This window comes from Diachasmimorpha longicaudata, chromosome 11 (assembly GCF_034640455.1).
Source record: "Diachasmimorpha longicaudata isolate KC_UGA_2023 chromosome 11, iyDiaLong2, whole genome shotgun sequence".
Classification (NCBI taxonomy): Eukaryota; Metazoa; Arthropoda; class Insecta; order Hymenoptera; family Braconidae; genus Diachasmimorpha; species Diachasmimorpha longicaudata.
The window spans coordinates 5,565,898-5,585,631 of NC_087235.1; the positions used below are offsets into that span (position 1 = coordinate 5,565,898).

Consider the following 19,734-nt stretch of genomic DNA (forward strand, 5'->3'; position numbering starts at 1 on the left):
AGGGATTAAAATGCATTACACGTGGAGGCTCATTTTATCTGGGTAAATAAATTAATTTGGCATGAGTAATTTCTTATAAATCATTCGAGTTAATTATTTATCAGAAAAACTATTGTTTGAGTCGGGAAAAACATCGCGAATGTAATTTCTGTAATAAAACTCGCGTTTGATATGGTAAATTTAATTGTTAAATTGTTGGACAGCCATTTTTTACAAAAATTTTTGATGGAAATAAGAAAATAACGACTGACGATTTATTTCAACAGATGAAAAGACCAGTTTCAAGCGACTTTTTATTCTGTGCAGTCAAGAGCACAGTCTCTTGTACAGATTTCTCGGGGCGTTGTTATACCACTGGGATTTCTCGATTTTCCTTCAATTTTTATCATTGGAACGAGGTTCCTCGTGAAATTTCCGATATTGGCAAACTTCCCTCGTGTTTCTTCACTATCAGACTCTCCACGCGTCTATCCACACCCACCTATTCCTATTCCACGTATCGAGGAAACTCTCGAGGCCCTGCTCAAACCACCCGAGCTTTATCCTTCAGATATGTGCACACCATCATCCCAAGTTCAAAAAAATTCCGAAGAACGAAACAATTTTTTATTATCACTTCTCCCAACGATCCCACCCAACCAAAAATAATTCTAACCCTTAATAAATTATTTATCACTTAAATAACGTGAACGAAAAATATTTTTAAAACCCCATCATTGAAACGCTAAATATCACGTACTATAATAATTGTAAATAATAATTTAAACATGAAAAAATAATATTTCCATTGTTCGGCTTTTATGTTGTTGTAAAAAAAATCCATCGGACAACAAAAAATTGAAAACCAAAATGAAACGTAAAATGCTGGAGCTAATAAAGTAGCAACATATTTAGAACACAAAAATAATAAAAAAAAAACGAGAATAATTTTGCCATTTTCCGAGTTTTATCGTTGGAAAAATTGTCCCTGTAGCCAACGCAACAAAAGAGTGTCACAATCCCCTCTTCATTTCCGAGTGTCCAAGAGTAACATTGACATGAGGATCATAAAAAAGTTGTGATACTACTCTTTCTAACGAGACTACCTCCCCGGAGTAACGCCTGGCAATGACAGCATTTACTACCAGCAGCTCTCCAATGGTCCCACACCCCTCGTATATATTCGTACAAACACCCCGTAAATTCAACCCTGGTTGGATGGTAACATGAAGGCTACGATAACATTGCTACTGAAGCGGTTTACATGTGGATGCATTCCGTCATACGACGGTATAATAATTTATTCGAGGATCAGTTACATTGCAGTGCGTAACATCCTCGATAAATTCTATTGATTTACCATCAGCATTGACGTGGTTAGTGAATAAATGTTCAATAGGATAAACCGGGGCTGAATGAGACCTCTGTCTTTGTGTCCATGGAAGGGTATTTTTTTTTATGTCAAGTAATTTTAAAAATTAAAAACCCGGAAAATAATGTATTATTCCCACATTTAGATTTTTTAATCTGGATTATAGTGATATTGATTACAAATTAATTAATTGTGGGGCGGATCGCGGATCCCCTGCGGTGGATTATTGTTGATGGAAAATACACGCGATGAGGAAATTTTTAGTCAGTCAATGAAGCTGTTACTCCGTGAAATTTTATTCATCAGTGAGCCCTTCGTCATTCCACAATCCCTAATTAAATTTCTATATTACGAGTGTCGCTCACTGTCTAGCACAGCCGACAGACTCTGTTAGTGATAACCGTTAACGAGGTATAATTTAGTCTCGTTGAACCTTTCGCATGGAATTAGAAATTGAAAATGATATCGCGTGAGTCACGTGATTGTTACATAAAATGGAAGAACGTTGTTGGACAACGGTGCGAGGGAAGTATGCAATTTCGGAACGTTTGTTTCAATAACAGATGCTAAAAATATTGGCTTTATGATTTTTAGCTGCACGGAGGGATAAATTTACTGAAACTAATCCCTCGTTTGTTATTGTGATTCGGGCTTTTCGAATTTTTATTTAAAAATAAAGTTGAAAACGTTGAAATAGACGGAAGAAAATCCGGAAATTTTTCGCCTATAAATCTCGGAAAAAAAAAATCAAATGGCTCTGTATCTCGCTGACACCGTTAACAACAATCGAACGATCTCTTTAAATTGGGAATCCTCGTGCTCCCCGAGAATAGCGTCAACGAAAGGAAGAAAATAATGGGCAATCGAGCATTGAAAACGGAAAAGAGACAGGAGATTTATCCTATTTGATCATTGCACCATCGTTAACTCTCACTTCGTCCCCTGATTTTTTATTCCCTCATTTCTCTCCCCCGAATGTAAAACTGAAAGACTCACCCTCAGCTGAAGAACGATTGAGAGCAATAAAAATACAATTGGTGATTCGTGTCTCCCTCGCTGAATTCAAGTCCCGTACACATTCAATCGAAGAAAATCTCATCCTCGTCCTCAGTGCACTCTGCATACGTACGAAAGAATCACAAGGAGAAATCCTTTCTTTCCTCTTTACATCGAATAAACCTGGAACGAAAGAAATCAAGAAAATGTTACGTTCCATTCCTTTTGGACTGTCTGTTTCTATTGTCGAAATTGTAAAGCATGCAAATTCGATAGATATGCATAACACGTATCAATCGAGAACGTGACAAGTTATGTTATGAATCAGCAGTTTTACAGGAAGAAAAAAAAATGGAGGCAAAGTACCAGAAAAAAAAATTAATCGGAATTTTGTTCTTCGGTCTTATCGATATAATCACTGATGTTAAGTCAGGGGATTTGCAAAGCAAATAAATTTTTTGTTTCCTGGCAATTGCGTAAAATGAAAAAAAAAATGAAGTTATTATAGGTCTGCTATGTCGGTATAAAATAATATAATAAATTCTCCAACTTTTTTCATAATTTCCCTCCAACTTTTTTTCTTCCTGTAAACATTCATTAGGGGAATTTTTCAAAAGTCGTGGTAATGATGAAAAAAATCTGAATTCCCCAAACTGAGACAAAAAACATTGTAAAATGAATTAAAATAACCATTAATACTTATCAAAGTGAATTAATGATAGGCAGGATTGTGGTTACGATAAGTACGTTAAGTAATTTTTACAATTTTCAAATAATATAAAACAAAGCCCTGAAAAATGGAAAAAAATAATCAATATTAAAATTCATGGATTGTTCAAGTTTTTAGAGAGACGCGCTTTCTGTGTAATACTAAGTAGATTATCCCCTCTAGATCGTAGAGAAGACAGACCTAGTGGCTAAAACATTTCAAGAGAGCCTTTCAATGTCAATACAAAATAAACTGTTTTACGCCCTAGGCATTACAAATAGTGCTTGACTATCTTTTTTACACTCAGCTCATGCTCTCATTAATTATCAGTTAAACTGTAAAATTTTATTTTAGTACACCAGCCATAATGAACTGTAACAATGAGATTTTTCGAAGAAGTTGAATGAAAATGGCTCTAGTGTTTGTGTTAACACCAGTTGGCTCTCAACAATCGTAAAAAAAATAATAAATCTGAGTGGTGATTGAACTCCTGATTGCACTATCCTATTTTCACCCAATCAACTTCTGATTGCATTCATTTATTAGGAAATAGGTAGCCGATCGATTTTTCTCTTCAACTTCTTCTCCCTCTCTCACACTCAGCACAAAGTAAATAGATCCGTTGAAAAGAGTAGATAATTGTCGATAGTTGATAACAGTGTTTCAGACTTAGTCTTACTTTTTCGATCGATAAATATTGAATTTATAAATGACTATTGAAGCTGCTCTTTACAAAAATCTTTCACTATTTAAAAAAAAAAACATCATAAAATCAATTACTCTAATAATTACCGATTTGTCAATGCTACTGGTATAATTATTGAAAATAATCCTACTATTAAAACTATTGAAACCGCTACTATTGTTATTATTATGATGAAAAAACAAATATATAAAGTTGCATTGGATTAACCGTAAATAACATTAAAACATTCAATTTTTCCGTCTAACAATGATAAATCATAAAACAATACGGCTAATATTAATATTTAAAGCGATAATAATAATAATCGTCACGGCAATTGTTTTATAAACTTTCTGTGATAATTATTAACAATCAATAATTAATTATTACGATTGGAAAATTTGTGAGATGATTGAGGTGAGGCTTTGCAAGGTGTGTTGCTGTGTGGCAGGAGTATCCGATAATCGTTGAACAAAGTGAGATTGAAATAATTAAAAATAAAATTACAGAGCAGAAAATATTTGTTGCAATTACCGATATTTTATATTGATGGATTTTTTATTGTGCAATTATCCCAGTCAGTTATATAATCCTGAGGGCGATGATTATCTCAGTAATTCCAGGGTTCAATGGAATTTTCAATTTTATAATCAATACAAAAAATTTAAAGCTTGAAATATTAACAAAGAAATTCGGAAAACTCAATCAATTGTTTTTAGACATAAAAAATTCTCAACGCACTCAGTTGATATCGAATTTCCACGCGGAAAGAAATGGAATAAAAATTATGGAATTTGTCGGAAAAATTCCGTAATATTTTCTTAAATGTTTGCAATGGAAAAAACATAATTTTTATTAAACATTCCTCTCCGTGCATTAAAATCCTTTAGTAAATATTTTTTAATTTCGCTGAGGTGCGTTACGCAACAGTCGCAAAGTATGTGCTGCACGCAATGGCTTCCAGAGTTAATATCAGCTTCCGGATTTGTTTTTTCTCTAGTAGCAGTAGTAATTATGAGTTTCAACAATGATTTGATTATGATATTCTGATTTATCTATTTATCACTGCAATACATTTATGGTATCCTAGCAATTGAACTCCAAGTTACTAATTTATTATGTCATCTGTCGGGAATTTTTCACTGTCATTTCAGTATCAACTGTCCATGAGTGGAATGTCATGCAATAAAAATTGTTTGCAACCGAGAATACAGACAATTCATGCAATTACAAATGATGAACAAATCACTGAGGTATAATTTGGTCTCTGACCCCAGCTGACCAGTACTGCCTTAGTTGGACAGTACCAGTGATGCCAAGAGTTGCTCCTTCGTCCAGTACTCACTGACAATTTTTTACCTATTGATATACAGGAATTGTCAGTTTTCATCTGATGCCTGATTAGTTGCAACTTGGCAATGATTCATCACTCGAAGCGAGTGGGGATGATGTGGTTTATATAAGAATGTACGATGTGCCATTTTCTATTGAAGTCGCAGATCATTTTGAAAACGAAGTGTTCAACTAACCGTCAACATTACCATTCAGGATGATCGCCGAAGTGGAGATCAATGTTCTCAATGTTTGTGATGACACACACCATAAGCACAAATTTTCCTGACCAGTGAGGGGAGTACTAACGCCAAATTTGTCTAATTTTCCCCAGGAACTGCCGAAACTCACCATGAAAAATGGAATAATTAAAGCAGAAACATTTCCCTACAGACAAGACGAGAATAATATTGGTAAAATTTTGCTCATGGGGATGAGGAAAAATCCCAAGCTGATAAATCAGGTGAGTGAAGCACCAACAATAGACGACAGAAGTCAATTATTTTTCCACATATCCACTTCATTGCGAGAGGTATTTATTTATATAACGAAACTATTCATGAAATCCAATCACCATTCATTCCAAGGTCTTTGAAAATCGTGCTGTGACGTTAAAAAAAATTGAAGCTCTCAAAATTTATCTTCGGGAAAAATAATTTTTTCTCAGTCGACACGTAGTTGGAATGATATTCCCAGTGAAGGATGTTCGTGTACACAGGTAGATGCAGAAACGGGAAAGGAGGATACATTTGGTGAGATAGCAGATAGGACAGTGAAATGTGCTCTCTGGCTACTGAGTCAAGGTGTTAAACCCGGTGATGTGGTTGCAATATGCACGCATAATCATATTGATAGTGTAATTCCGGTTGTGGCATGTTTATGCATTGGTGCTATCTTCAATCCATGGTGGGATCACGGCTTGAACCGAGGTATGTTGTACTGTTAAACCTTGTTATTCCATATTCGTCCACATGCCGAGAAAATTTGGATGACAATTATGCTACGTTGGTATGTACTGTGGCCCATATGCGAAACAATCTGAAGGTAAATTACGCTCAGAATTGCCATGAGTTACACTGGGTCCGTATAATTCCTGCAGATAATGAACATAATTGGCGTTTAGATTCATCGTTAATTACGACAATATTTTTGTTTCCCTTTTACGCAATTTCTATGGAGCTTCCACAGCAAAAAAAATCCATCACCTGGACGGTTTTGATCGACTAATCGCCACGTAACCCATCCTGACAATTTATCAATTTTTCCTACAGATATTGCCAAACATTTCATGTCTCTGACAACTCCAAAGGTTCTCTTCATCGATGAGGGCTACACACCCCTAATATCCGATGTAGCGGACGATCTAAAAATCCCCTTGAAAATAGTCGTATTCGGCGGTAGCTCAAAATTCGAAAGCTTTCACGACATCATTCGAAAATGTAAGCCTTCAGATGTTGAGAGTTTTCAGTGCACTCAGCTCTCTAGTATGAACGAACCAGCCTACATAGAGTACACCTCCGGCTCAACTGGCCTGCCAAAAGGTGCCCTTCATTCTCACAAATCTCTCGCTGGAAATGTGATGAATGCTGGTACATTTGGTGGTTATCACAATGTTATTCTCTGCTACTCAAACTTGTGCTGGATCACTGGCGTTCTCTGTACACTATCCGCCATTGCTCATTATCAAAGAAGAATTATTGCCAAAGCCTTCACACCCGAGAATTTGTGCGAACTCGTGGAGAAATATAAGGTAAATTTGAATAATTATGACATTCCCTATCGGAACATCAACTGCGACATGCTATTGGAACCCATCAATTACGATAATTAATTGTAAACTAACAGATAATTAATTGTACATCCGAAAGATCCCGCAATTTTTACTTGACAATTTTCACGTGTTTTTTTTTCACTATTTCTCGTGGTTTATTTTTGTTGCTATTGGATTGCAATTTGAAAAATTATTATAACTGATAAATCATCAGATAACGTGGATATTGACTGGCACAAGTGCGGCAAATAGACTCCTAAAGTCGGGAGTCCTCTCGAAGTACAATCTCTCCTCCCTAAAATCAGTCTGGATCGGTGGTGCTGTATTCAAACAAGACGCCCAAGATGCTCTTCAAGCAGCACTTCCGGGCGTGTGCATCATACAACTCTACGGTAATTAATGCTGAGTACCCTCCAATAACCCAGATTGCTTGTCAACTGAAAAAATGATTTGTCTCCCAGGTACCACGGAAACGGGAGGAGTTTCCATACATCAAACGAGAATAGCTAAACCAAATTCAGTTGGCACACTCGCCAGGTGGTTTGAAATGAAAGTTATCGATCCTGAGAGTGGAAGGGTATTGGGTGCAAACGAGAAGGGAGAGCTGTGTGTTAAATCGCCTTTTATGATGACTGGATACTACAAGAATCCAGAGAAGACGAGAGAAATCATTAAAGCTGACGGTTTGTCGATTTTATCGTCACTTAAATTCATTGACGAGATTTTTGGCATTTGTCGTCAATCCGCCAACATTCCACCTTCTGATCAATTTTATAGGATTGATTATACTGAGCAGGAGAGGATGATATTGAAACTCAAATGAATGATCTTTAAAATTGAATAGCTGAACATTCATCAAGTTCTACGATCGTATTTCCCATTTCAGAAAATTCCCACCACTTATATGAGGCTTTAAAATATATATATGCATATACATATATGGATGAACTATCGATCACTCAGAGCTTTTCCATATTGAAAATTGTCCGGTGATTTCAGGCTGGTTGCACACCGGTGATCAAGCTTATTATGACAACGATGGGGCTGTGTATGTCGTAGACAGACTGAAGGAACTGATTAAATGGAGGGGACACCATGTGCCACCATCGGTTATCGAGCAGCTCATCATGACGTATCCTGGAGTAACTGAGGTCGGTGTTGTCGGTGTGCCTGACTGGGAGGATGACGAGAGACCGATCGCTTTCGTCGCAATATCACCGCAAGCAAAAGTCCAATTCACTCTTTATATAAACCCCTCAAAAATGCATAAACCATCGATTGATAATGTTCACATAGTTAACCTTGAATTAACGCAAAAACTACACAACTCGTGAGAAAATCGGAAAAACTATTGAATTAATTTATTATTTATTTAGTCCTACTGGTCGCTATGATTTTTTTATTGATTCCAGGTAACGGAAATCGATATTAAAAAAATGGTCGAGGATCATTTACCAGAGCAGATGTGGTTGCGAGCGGGTGTACAAATTCTAGAGCAAATGCCTCACACAGCATCTGGGAAAATAGCGCGAACGGAATTAAAGGAGATGTCCAAGGAATTCATTCGTGACTCGTGAGATTGCCCTCATTCATCAGCATCAACGTAATAAATTGACCTCAAAACGATAATTGTATTATTTTTCAACTGTCTGTTGTGCCAAATGCAACAATAAACTTGATAGAACGGGCAATGGCGTTTTATATTATTGGTTCAATGCACTTGATGTCGTCAATCGAATGATTTCAACGTGTATCAGAGCGATTGCCAACATCCGACTGACAATGACGAAGCGAGAAATTAATGGCTGACCTATGTGGATGATTCTCTCTTCCTATTAGAATTATTTCTTCATGCACTGCCGGAGAAATTTATTTCAGAGAAAGGAAACCGCCTCGTAAAACTTCCTGCGAGTATTATTTTAAACTGTGCCGTACTTGTTGATCTTAACTGTCGCCGAATGCCGACAGACGGAGATAACCCTTCGCGATAAATACACGAGATATAATCAAATAAATTAAATAATCGCCTGACCTACGAATGTCGTAATTTTAATTTTGAGTAACTCCGATGATTTGAGGGCCCTGTCAAATTGACACCGTATCCATGTGACAGAATATCTGACATTCCTGATAAAATACCCGATAACCAGCGGCAAAAAAATTTTAAATCGAATTTAATAACCATTCGGGGTACGTTGGGACTTAATTTCTAGTCCCGTATTATACAAATTAAAAATTGAAAAATTGTCTTATTCTGGCCTTGTTTGCATTTTCCCCCAGGCAGAAACGTATAATCGTGTAAAAATTATGAACAACTCATCAGGTATAAATTGAGCCGCGTCATGAAATGCAGATAATTACACATTTCTTGTAATTGTATGTTAACTTCCGTGTACGAATGACCAACGATTCAGTGCGACGTAAAAATTTTTGATGAGTACGTAAGTCATACGGATCAATATTTGATTACTGATTCACAGAAAAATTATAGTTCACCAGCAATTCAGAAGACCGTAACAAAAACAGTATTTTCCATTGTCTTCCTTTGTTCGCTTTATTAATTATCAACGATTACCAAAGTTTCCGGAAAATTATATTCACGAAACGTTTGGTCATCAGGGGTTGGTATTTCTTTCAAGCCCTGTAGTTGAGGTAATATTACATTGCATACCCCTCCACTACGACCTTGTATATACGCAATAGTACAGTACACTGCGAATTAAAAGCTCTACCCATTCTGTGAATTTATGTCAGTCTTCAAGAAGAACTGCAACTGTGTTATCACGACGAAACTAATTGCGCGTTTCTTTTGGTGCACCATTATACTTCATCCATTGTCGTAAACTCGACGAGATTTATTAAAAGAAATGAAGAAACAGGTAGAGTTTCCAGCAAGAAAAATTCAATAAAAATTACAGTTCAGTAACTGGCAAAATTTCCTTTCATTTCCGGTTGCGTTTTGCCCCGATTCCTATCGAAAATGCTCCATAATTTTCACTGAATTTCTCTCGTGACCGATAAAGAGACAGAACAAAAGACACGATAATGTGTTAATCTCCGCTGATATTCATCAATCGTGAATTAATCATTTTGCCAATAACCCCGAGGACAGATAGCTAATTGGTAACAATTCCAGAATTCTTCTGTTCCCATCAACAAAGATGGCGTTTGGGTTGGCCCTAAGATCGCCCTAGCGCCCGATTATTTCCAAATTGGTGAGACATTGTATGGGGAACTTGAAAAATATCCGAAATTCATCGGACAGGTACATCGATCAATACTCAATGATGTATTGGTGAGACCGGGGGTGCTCATAGCCCAATCGACATTGTTTTTCTGATTGATGATCTAGATTGATGCAACAACGCTGGAAGAGGACACATACAGTGCGATGCTGGACAGGAGTATTCGATGTGCAATATGGTTGAAAAAACAAGGAGTTGAACCTGGAGATGTCATTGGCTACTGCTCGAAAAACAATCTCGATTCTTTTGCTCCAGTCTGCGCTTCGTTCTACATCACTGCTGTTTTCAATCCCTGGTGGGACAATTGTTTGGACAAAGGTTTGTGATGTCTCATGAAATACAGACACCGAGGGACCGTTGTATTCATAATAAAAGACATTTTTCTCTCATAGATATCATCAGACATTTCCTTGAGCTGACAAAGCCCAAAGTCATTTTTGCTGACGAAGTATCAGCGAAAATGATCTTGGAGTCCACAGATGACACGAAAAGTCGACCAAAAATTGTTGTTTTTGGTGAATGTCAGGGTTTGGAAAGTTTCAAAGATGTCATAGCAACGATTAACTCCGAGGATGTAATCAATTTTCAATGTACAAAGTTCACATCACCATATAATCCAGCAGTGATTATGTACACATCAGGAACGACAGGGAAACCAAAGGGTGCACTATACTCAAACGGATCGTTCACACATATGTTGGGTATTTTCCCCCATTACGAGGGAAAAAAAGTCGGCCTCTGGTTCGCTACCCTCTGCTGGATAAGCGGAATAGGGGCTCTAACGAGATCCCTTATCCTGAAATCCACGTCCATCATCCATAATTGCGGAAGTGAAGTAGAAGCTTGCAGAATAATAGAGAATTTCGGGGTAATATAAATATCAGGGTTACACTAGGTATTTAATTAATTCTGAGTTGATTGACAGGTGACATGGCTGACAATTGGTACAGCCCTGGCAAATCGTCTCTACAAAACTGATGCCGTGTGGACATATGATATGTCAACTGTTGATCGAGTAACACTTGGTGGTGGTGTCCTAAAATCCGAGGTTGCGGTCTTCTTGAAGACGCTGTTCTCAAAGGCCTCGATTTTGTCGGTTTATGGTGAGAAAATTCTCGGGATAATAATGAGAAAGCACGAACAATGTTCAAAAATTTTTCATCCAATTTTTTTTTCGTAGAATAAGTAGAAATTGTCTGGCAGAACTATGAAGGGAGAAGTATAAAATGATGAATCGATAACGTTATTTTCTAGGGTCTACTGAATTGGGAGCTAGCACTGCCGGATTCATAACCGATGGAAAGACAACAACAAGTGGAAAAGTCAACTCGAATTATGAGATTAAAGTAGTCGATCTGGAAACCAATGAAATACTCGGACCGTACCAGGAAGGAGAGCTCTATGTGAGAGGCCCCTCTCGGATGCTTTGTTATTGGAATAATCCAGGGAGTACGGCAGAAGCTATCGATTCCGAAGGTACCTTTCAGGGTTTAATAAAGATATAACGGATCCAAACATCCCCGAGTCGAAATTTTTTAGCGGAACTCAGTTTCGCGGTAGATTAAATATACTTTAGATATTTTGGAAACCGAATTTTGAACGATTACGAACCTTCTATCCTAAATCAGCATCATAAATGATTATTGCAATGATTATTTTACGGGTAAATCGACTAGAACGTTACATTAGATGTGAACATACAGACTGGGAACAATCCTGAAGAGCTATCGAAAGACCATGAATTTTTATAGGCTGGTACCACACGGGGGACGTAGGCCATTACGATGAAGATGGTGATTTCTATATCACAGAGCGGATCAAGGAGCTCATAAAATATAGGCTCTATCATGTGCCACCGGCAGCCATCGAGAGTATTATACAGGAGCATCCAGAGATAGCTGAAGTTGGTGTGGTTGGTAAACCTGATAATAATGACCTGGAACAGCCTATGGCTTTTGTCATCAAACGACCCGATGCCGAGGTGAGTATTTTTAATGGATTCGCAATTTTACATGAGTTATATTACGTTATCAAATTAATAATTCATTTGTGTAGGTAACGGAAACCGATATTATAGACCTGGTGGCAGATAAATTGCATGATTGGATGAAGCTGCGGGGTGGAGTTTGTTTTTTGGAAGAAATGCCTCACACAGCTTCAGGAAAAATTGCTAAGAGACAACTTCGTGCATTAGCCAGAGCTATGCCGTGATACAGATAGAAAAATTATTATTTTTTCCTTAGTAATAATTATAAGTAGTGAATACGTTAATGAAGTTGTTTAGGACTTAAGAAAACAAATTATTTGTTTTATCAATACACATTTGCTTCTGTGCACCGGACAAATCACAAAATTTGAAACGACAAAAGTTAATAAAAATATTATTGTATATAATATGATTCTATTTTTCTTCGTTGAATTATTTATCCCGATGTTTTATCAAAAAATGTTCGATAAGGAGGCAAAATGATCGCGCATATGCAGTCTAATAATAGCACTGGAAGAGATACCCCCCGAGCTCATTAAATTATATAATACCTTTCACGTACCATTTTTTACGCCAATGTTTGTCGCGTGATTGCGATATGCGATACAGAGTCTCACCGGACTTTTATAGATGCGACAATCAAATTGATGAGATATCGCTTAGTTTAGTAGAAGGTTTATACCCATATTGCTTTGACTCACCCAATATTCGTGGTTCCTGTCGTGTGCATAGATCCCGAATTTCACTATGGCTGTGGTAAGAAATATTCCCAATTACGAGTATTGGCTGGGCATGTGTGAAGGGCAGCTATTGACTTTTCCATCTTCGAACCTAGAAAAAAACGAATTTCACTTATGAAAATGGAGTTTGGAAAGGAGAAGAGAGAGTAGACCTTCAAGAAGGCTACTGGAGATATGGAGAAAAAATTCTGAAACGTCTCAGAGATTATCCCGATCGAATTGGCCAGGTAAATTATATATATGTATATCGATAATCTAGGTCAATCGGTGAAGAAGAAAAATTATATTTCTACTATACCAGGTGGACGCCAAAACTGGTGAAGAAGACAGTTTTGGAAATATAGGGGAGAGAAGTGTTAAATGTGCTTTATGGATGAAGAAACAAGGGATTAAACCTGGTGACATAATTGCTCTTTGTACTCATAATCAATTGGACAGTGCTATTCCATTCCTCGCCTCTTTATTCCTGGGAGTTGTGTGCAATCCTTGGTGGGAAACTTCCTTGGACGAAGGTAATGATTTTATCCGTCTCAAGCTAAACTCTATCACAATGAGTCAAATAGAATTTTCCTAATACTTGGATCGTTCTCGGATACAAAGATATTTTTTCCTGTTCCCTCCTCCCATCCTTCCACACTAATTATATTCTCCGCATCTAATAAGCTTCGTGACTTCACAAAAACCGCTGCCAAAACAGTTAAACGCTTTTTCAGACCTTGTGATCTACTTTCTCAATCACACAAAACCTAAAGTGATATTCACGAGCGAAGAATGGAGCCCTTTAATCCACAATATTCTCACCAAAGTCCAGTCGGATGCGAAAATAATAGTCCTCGGAAAAGTCCCTGGAATGCAATCACTACAAGACATTCTCAACCAAGAAAACAACGAGAAAGTTCAAAGTTTCGAGTGCGAGAGGATTGAAACTGCTGACCAACCAGCGGTGTTAATTTACACCTCAGGAAGTACAGGAAGACCAAAGAGCGTTCTCCTGAGTTACGGTTCGTTAGAAGCTGGTGTTGGTAATGTCAAGTCTGACGAAATGTACGACAGCAGGGGCTTTTGGGGCTCGAGTTTCTGCTGGATTTCTGCTGTCATAGGAATGATGATTTGCTTCGTTAAAGGAGCAACAGCTGTTGTTTATCCGGCTCCATCAGAGGCAGATCTTTGCAGATTAATTGAAAAATACAAGGTTGACATTCACCCCATTGTTGATCATAAAAAAAATCCTTAATTAATTGATCTATATGAGGATTTAATCGACAGATAAACTGGATGATTTTGGGTACCGGATTCGTTAATCGATTGTCCAATACCGAAGAGGCTTCTACTTGTGACCTGTCTTCCGTGAAACTTCTGTTCTTCAGCGGAGCCATCGGCAAACACGACATTGAGAGCTTTCTTTTGAATACTTTTACAAATGCACAGATCTATCAAGCTTACGGTAACAAAAAATCTTGAACGCTTGAGATCAATCTCCCTAGATGAAGAATCATTGTCTAGCATTTGTCACGCAGGTGCTACTGAACTTGGCGGAGCCGTTACAATATCAGAAGTCACGAAGAGTTCAAAACCGAACACGTGTGGAGAGCCCACTAATAACGTGGAAATAAAAGTCGTTGATACGTCAACTGGAAAAGCCCTTGGCCCCAATGAAGAGGGTGAAATATGCGTGAGGAGTCCATTTAGGATGCGAGGATATTTCAGAAATCCTGAGGCGACTGCTTCTGTCCTTGATTCTGAAGGTCAGAATATCGAAAAAAATTCTATCCAAAATTACCCCGATGATCTACTGATTATATGACACATTTTTGGAAATACCCTCAGTATGAGATGAAGAATAATCCGGCAAATTATTTATAGGGTGGTATCATACGGATGATCTCGGTTATTATGATGAAGACGGCAAATTTTATATAATTGACAGACTGAAGGAACTAATCAAGTGCAGACTGTTCGACATAACTCCAGGACCAATCGAGCAGTGTATTCGTGAACATCCTGGTGTTGCCGAAGTGGCAGTTGTCGCTAAACCCTACACCCTAGACAGAGAACAGCCAATGGCTTTTGTGACGAAACTTCCTGGTAAAGAGGTAATATCACTGATAAATATTGATTTATTTCCTATTTCTTTGTTTCCATTTCCCATCACCTTGACAGGCTGATAAAATAATTACTCATTTATTTGTCCCAAGGTCAGTGAGAAAGAAATCAGTGACCTAGTGGAGTCCAAATTACCTCATCGAATGACATTATCTGGGGGCGTCAAGTTCCTCGACCAGATGCCCTACACCGCAACCGGAAAAATTGCAAAGAAAAAGCTCAGAGACTTGGCCAGACTAATTGCGCAAGAATAATTCCCATCGAGTGATTTATGAATCGATTCTAATTACTTTTGTACTCATAAAAAAAATATTGATGTTATTGTTTGATGAGACCTAAATATATGTTCAGCTCTCATCGATGGTTCAACAAACGTGTAAATAATATAGTTCATTCACAACGTCAAAACCGAAAGTGAAACTCATTAGTGATTCATTAGCGAAACGATATAGAACCTTGATTGAAAAAAGTCATTGCTTTCTGTACAATGAAACATTCGAACGTAATTGCAATCCAGGGAATATGAGTAACGAGAAATATAATCACACAAATTTGACCCCCAATTTTCATAATTCCCAGAGGAAACACAATTTTTCCGGGCACTAATTACCCACAGTGCTCGTAAAATTCGCCCGTATTTCGCTGCAATCGTGAAATTATAAGTCGTAAAGCGAATAAATGTCTCACCGGTGGTTGAATTATTGGCAGAATTAATAGGGACGAGTGGGATAAATTGCAGGACGAAAAATATTCCGTAAAAATGACGGAACAATTTTCATAAAATTTTTATAAGACAGAAATGGTCAGTCTCATCTCATCTACCCCCTCATGAACCCCAACGCTTCCAATTTTGACGTAGAAAATTATACGCCAACCACTCAAGTCCTCGTTGCAAACTCAATATTTTGTAACGCAACAGTTGTACTTTATTCATCATAAAAGCTAAATATAAAATTCGAGGGAGTTATAAAATTTCCTTAAAATTCCATCCTACTCCAAGTTCATGATATTCACGACCATATCATACCGTCTTCGGGTACCCTCGTGCCCGAGCACTTTTGAACATGGCAACGAGAGAGTCAAGAGTCTCCTCTCCAGTAGGAATAATTTGTTTAGCTGGAAGAAGGAAGCCATACCTTCCCTTATCACGAAGTTCGTAGGTGTAGGTGATCGGTGTTTGGAAGGTGCCTTTCACATAATCGACGGAGCTGCCACTGGCGACGTCTATAAAAATTAACAAATTATTCAAACTCATTTCGCAAATAATGTAAATAATTACTACACTCTGACTCCCGCTATCGACCATGTAATTGAGAAAATGAAGGAAAAGAATAACAACGTTCATTCCCAGAATGGTCAAGATCGGTTTGGTAACTTCAAGGCCGAGAATTGGAAATAAATTCGATTGTTGAGATAAAGTACTTACAAATTGTCTCAGCAACGTTTCCAGTAACGTACTTGGTGCCGTACCTCCTGGCTAATGCATTAATCGTTTGAGTTCCAATTGCGTACTGTAATTTAACAAAAGTTCTCGTGAACCCTAGAAAATTTTACTTCCAAAAGTCAGTTCAGTAGCGACGAGGTAAAACGACTGTTGAAAATTACATTCATCTACCTCAAACTTTTTCGCAAATTATTCACTGGTGGAAACTTCACGATATTATCGGCAAAATTTCAGCAGTAATTTTTCAACAACGCACTACCGCTCATCTACTGACTCCCACTAAACTCTCATAACTCACCAGATCATCATAATTATCAAGATGAGCACTGGTGTGACCGTAGGGGAAGAGTAGAAGTTGCGAATAGCTATGGAATGCAATATAAGCGTAAAATTTGTCAGAGATGGAAGCAATATATTGCGATGCCGATTTGGTTTCAACATCAGAGAAAGCCGACGACCCAGCGTATGTTTCAGCGCATGGATTTCTGCTGGCACCACCCTCTGGATCAAATAAAAAATATCAGTCGAGTCACACATTTCGCGAGATAAATTTATCATCTCGAAAATTAATTGAAGAGCACTTACGCATCCATTTGTAGCCCCAGTTGCGGTTGGGATCGGATCCACGACAGAATGCACTGTAGGGCTTCCTTGTTTTTCGCCAAAGACGGTTCTGTAAATAACGATAAAACATTAATATTTTTTCCCACGTGATGTACGCGTATATTTTCCCTCACATGATGTATTATTATATTGTCTTGTGGTCCTGGATCACATGGTGGGATGGAGGGCGTTGATGAGGGGCTAGATATAGGACAAGAAATTCTGGAGAGAGTGGAGAAAGTAGATTGATGATGCAAAGCCTCGAAAAACGTTTCTAATGTCAAGGAAAATTAAACTAAAATTATTGTCGTGGAAGTTAAATTCAACTTACAGTATTGTGAGTGTAGACATATCCATCAGGATTGAAGACTGGGAATATGTACCAGTCGTGTCTGTCTGCCAATTCTCTGACAACTGGATCCTGGCTAGTGAGTAATTGATTGAGCATATAGGTAACCGTGGCAGCTGTGATCCATTCACGAGCATGAATATTTCCCTCGATAAATACACCAGGATTTCCTTCTTTGAATGAAACCTTGACACCCTTGATCTGACGACCTTCATAAGTGCTACCAGCAACGATAACTTGCACTTTGTCTGGATAAGTCGTGGCAAGTGAATCCAGCCAAGCGTAGATCTCTTCAAGTTTATGATAACTAGTCCAGTCGAACTCAGTAGTCAGTCTTTCGAGGACGGGATTCTCATCGTCAATCAGCTGTTGAACATTATCGATATAGGGAACGTACTTTGTTGCAGTCAGGTCCATCAATCGTTCAAACTCCTCGATTTTTTGAGGTGAGACCATCAAATCAGCAGTTACATTCACGTGGCTGGGTTCGTTCCAGAATGAGTACTGCTGAAATTTCATGAATTTACTACTTTATTGAGTTCACTGGATATGGAGAGTCGTAAAAATACTGGAGGATTTATACTCACTCCATTGGATGTATCGGCAATCTGATGCAAGAGGCCAATCTGCTCATCATTCGTGGGTAGTATTCTGAAGACCTTGTAATTTTCAAAAGTCTCTCTTTGGGCTAGGGCCAGCCCGAGGAGGACCACAAACACCACAAATTTTAACATGTTGCCACTAAAAATAATATGACTCGATGATTCATTGACATATCGGTGGTTGCAGTAGCATATCAGCCAAGAAAAAAAATTTTAACCAAATTACGAAATTCATGATTCGCTCACCAATTACGAAATTGGCTCCAAAATTTTTTTCTTCTAATTTTTGTTAAGCAATACGAAGGAACAGAAATATTCGGTGGAAATTGCAGATTAATTTGCTATTGGCAATTGATGTTCATCAATTATTATCGAAATGGAAGAAAAAAATTAGAAGTCCAGTGAACTTTGATGATATTATTGGAAATTGTTAGATATTTTTGTTAAAAATTCAAGTGAATATTTCTCTCTGCGCGTGATTTAATTAATCTGGATCTTCTATCACACCACTTACCTTCGTCAGACTATGGCGCACATGTGTTGGCTTTCCTATGGAGGATCGAGTATTTATTCACAATGCTACACTTGCCCACCACAATACCCAGTCATATCGCATCTACCCCACCCACCCGTCAACGCGACAATAAAGGATCTGTATCTGTGAATTATCATCGGATTAATTATGAAAAAAATTTACACGAGTTGTTCGATTCTCACCGGATAAAATTGAAAATTCACGAAATCTGTTCTATGATTCGGGGGATATTTCGTTATCGATTTGAGGCGGAAATAATCCAATTTATTGAGATAGTATCCATTGAATTATCGCCTACGTGAGTACGATTGTGAAATACATGAGGTGTGATTTGGTCCCATGGAGTTGACAACGAAATACGAATTACACTTTGCGGTTTAACGGAAGCAAATTGTTTCTTTTTTTTTTTCGATAATCGTGTTGAAAAATATTGGTGAAACATTCGCGGTCTAGAATTATAATATCCTAGAAAAACAAGTCTATAATGTAATTACATAAATGACAATCAATTGCGAAAACCACAAATTGAAGTCTGATTTTTTAAAAACAAATTAATGCAACTAGGAAACGAAGATAATTTTTTCGAAATTTATGGGGAAAAAATTTACAGAAAAATTCTTGTTTCCCGAGAATTTTGAGACTGATATTTTTTCTAATCACTAACTGATGCTCATCAATTAAGCAATATCCTAAAATTTTCAAGTGCCGACAAAAATAAAAAGTATTAATTTAGTGTTTTGCGTAAATTAAAAATCGCAATAAAACAATTCAATGATCCAATTCATAAAAATGTTATCAACGCATCAGACTTTTGATCTTAATATTTTCATGATAAACGTTAGATATTAATAGAGCATCGAAGAATGGATTTCAGCATTATTATTGTTTATCAAAATAATCAACGACGCCGAACTGATTGCCGGCATGCATCAGAGATATCAAATAATTGGATAGCAATCAGATTAACGGAGGAATTCTAATTTTTTTTTTATTTCCAGCCAATAGATAAGTCAATAACTGCGCCTCCAAACGACGGAGTATGACAACGAGAGCAGTATTCCCGGAAAATACTCGAGATAACGCTGGAGGCAGTCGAAAGGTGTTACCTGGGAGAACAATGGGTTTTTCCCCAGCAAGACCCCGATGGGTTTACAACTTTATCGTAATCGCAATACGTGCCCACTGTACTGTTTGACTGTTTTCATTCGCCGACAACATAACGCAACAACCATCGTCACAAAATCACAACAATGCCGGGATTATTTGTGTCAAGATCGAATAT

At 37.6% G+C, this 19,734-nt stretch overlaps 3 protein-coding genes across 4 annotated transcripts; 2 read left to right on the plus strand and 1 right to left on the minus strand.

Annotated features, from left to right (window-relative positions):
• Positions 1 to 5,036: 5,036 nt before the first annotated feature.
• On the plus strand, positions 5,037 to 12,488 carry LOC135167122 (uncharacterized). The gene is made up of 19 exons (XM_064129968.1): positions 5,037 to 5,323; positions 5,408 to 5,536; positions 5,741 to 6,002; positions 6,345 to 6,823; positions 7,059 to 7,236; positions 7,306 to 7,527; positions 7,844 to 8,073; positions 8,257 to 8,418; positions 8,684 to 8,739; positions 9,058 to 9,167; positions 9,599 to 9,646; positions 9,710 to 9,723; positions 9,981 to 10,109; positions 10,197 to 10,407; positions 10,482 to 10,957; positions 11,015 to 11,192; positions 11,344 to 11,565; positions 11,841 to 12,070; positions 12,145 to 12,488. The coding sequence occupies exons 1-19, from the start codon at positions 5,291 to 5,293 to the stop codon at positions 12,298 to 12,300; spliced, it is 3,525 nt and encodes a 1,174-aa protein (XP_063986038.1). The 5' UTR covers positions 5,037 to 5,290; the 3' UTR covers positions 12,301 to 12,488.
• A 92-nt stretch (positions 12,489 to 12,580) lies between these two features.
• LOC135167214 (uncharacterized) lies at positions 12,581 to 15,737 on the plus strand. The gene is made up of 8 exons (XM_064130183.1): positions 12,581 to 12,832; positions 12,912 to 13,043; positions 13,118 to 13,328; positions 13,530 to 14,008; positions 14,083 to 14,260; positions 14,334 to 14,561; positions 14,680 to 14,909; positions 15,012 to 15,737. Exons 1-8 carry the CDS (start codon positions 12,824 to 12,826, stop codon positions 15,171 to 15,173), a joined length of 1,629 nt encoding a protein of 542 aa, XP_063986253.1. The 5' UTR covers positions 12,581 to 12,823; the 3' UTR covers positions 15,174 to 15,737.
• An 85-nt stretch (positions 15,738 to 15,822) lies between these two features.
• Positions 15,823 to 18,483, minus strand: LOC135167218 (zinc carboxypeptidase-like). Of its 2 annotated transcripts, none has more exons than XM_064130190.1 (7): positions 18,432 to 18,483; positions 17,903 to 18,056; positions 17,298 to 17,819; positions 16,949 to 17,036; positions 16,662 to 16,864; positions 16,346 to 16,430; positions 15,823 to 16,143 (listed from the first exon to the last, which is right to left on the minus strand). In XM_064130190.1, exons 2-7 carry the CDS (start codon positions 18,047 to 18,049, stop codon positions 15,941 to 15,943), a joined length of 1,248 nt encoding a protein of 415 aa, XP_063986260.1. In that variant the 5' UTR covers positions 18,050 to 18,056; positions 18,432 to 18,483; the 3' UTR covers positions 15,823 to 15,940. The 2 variants fall into 2 exon arrangements, with proteins under 2 accessions (XP_063986260.1, XP_063986259.1); XM_064130189.1 differs by having other exon boundaries at positions 17,298 to 17,822; positions 18,432 to 18,482.
• Between the last annotated feature and the right edge of the window lie 1,251 nt (positions 18,484 to 19,734).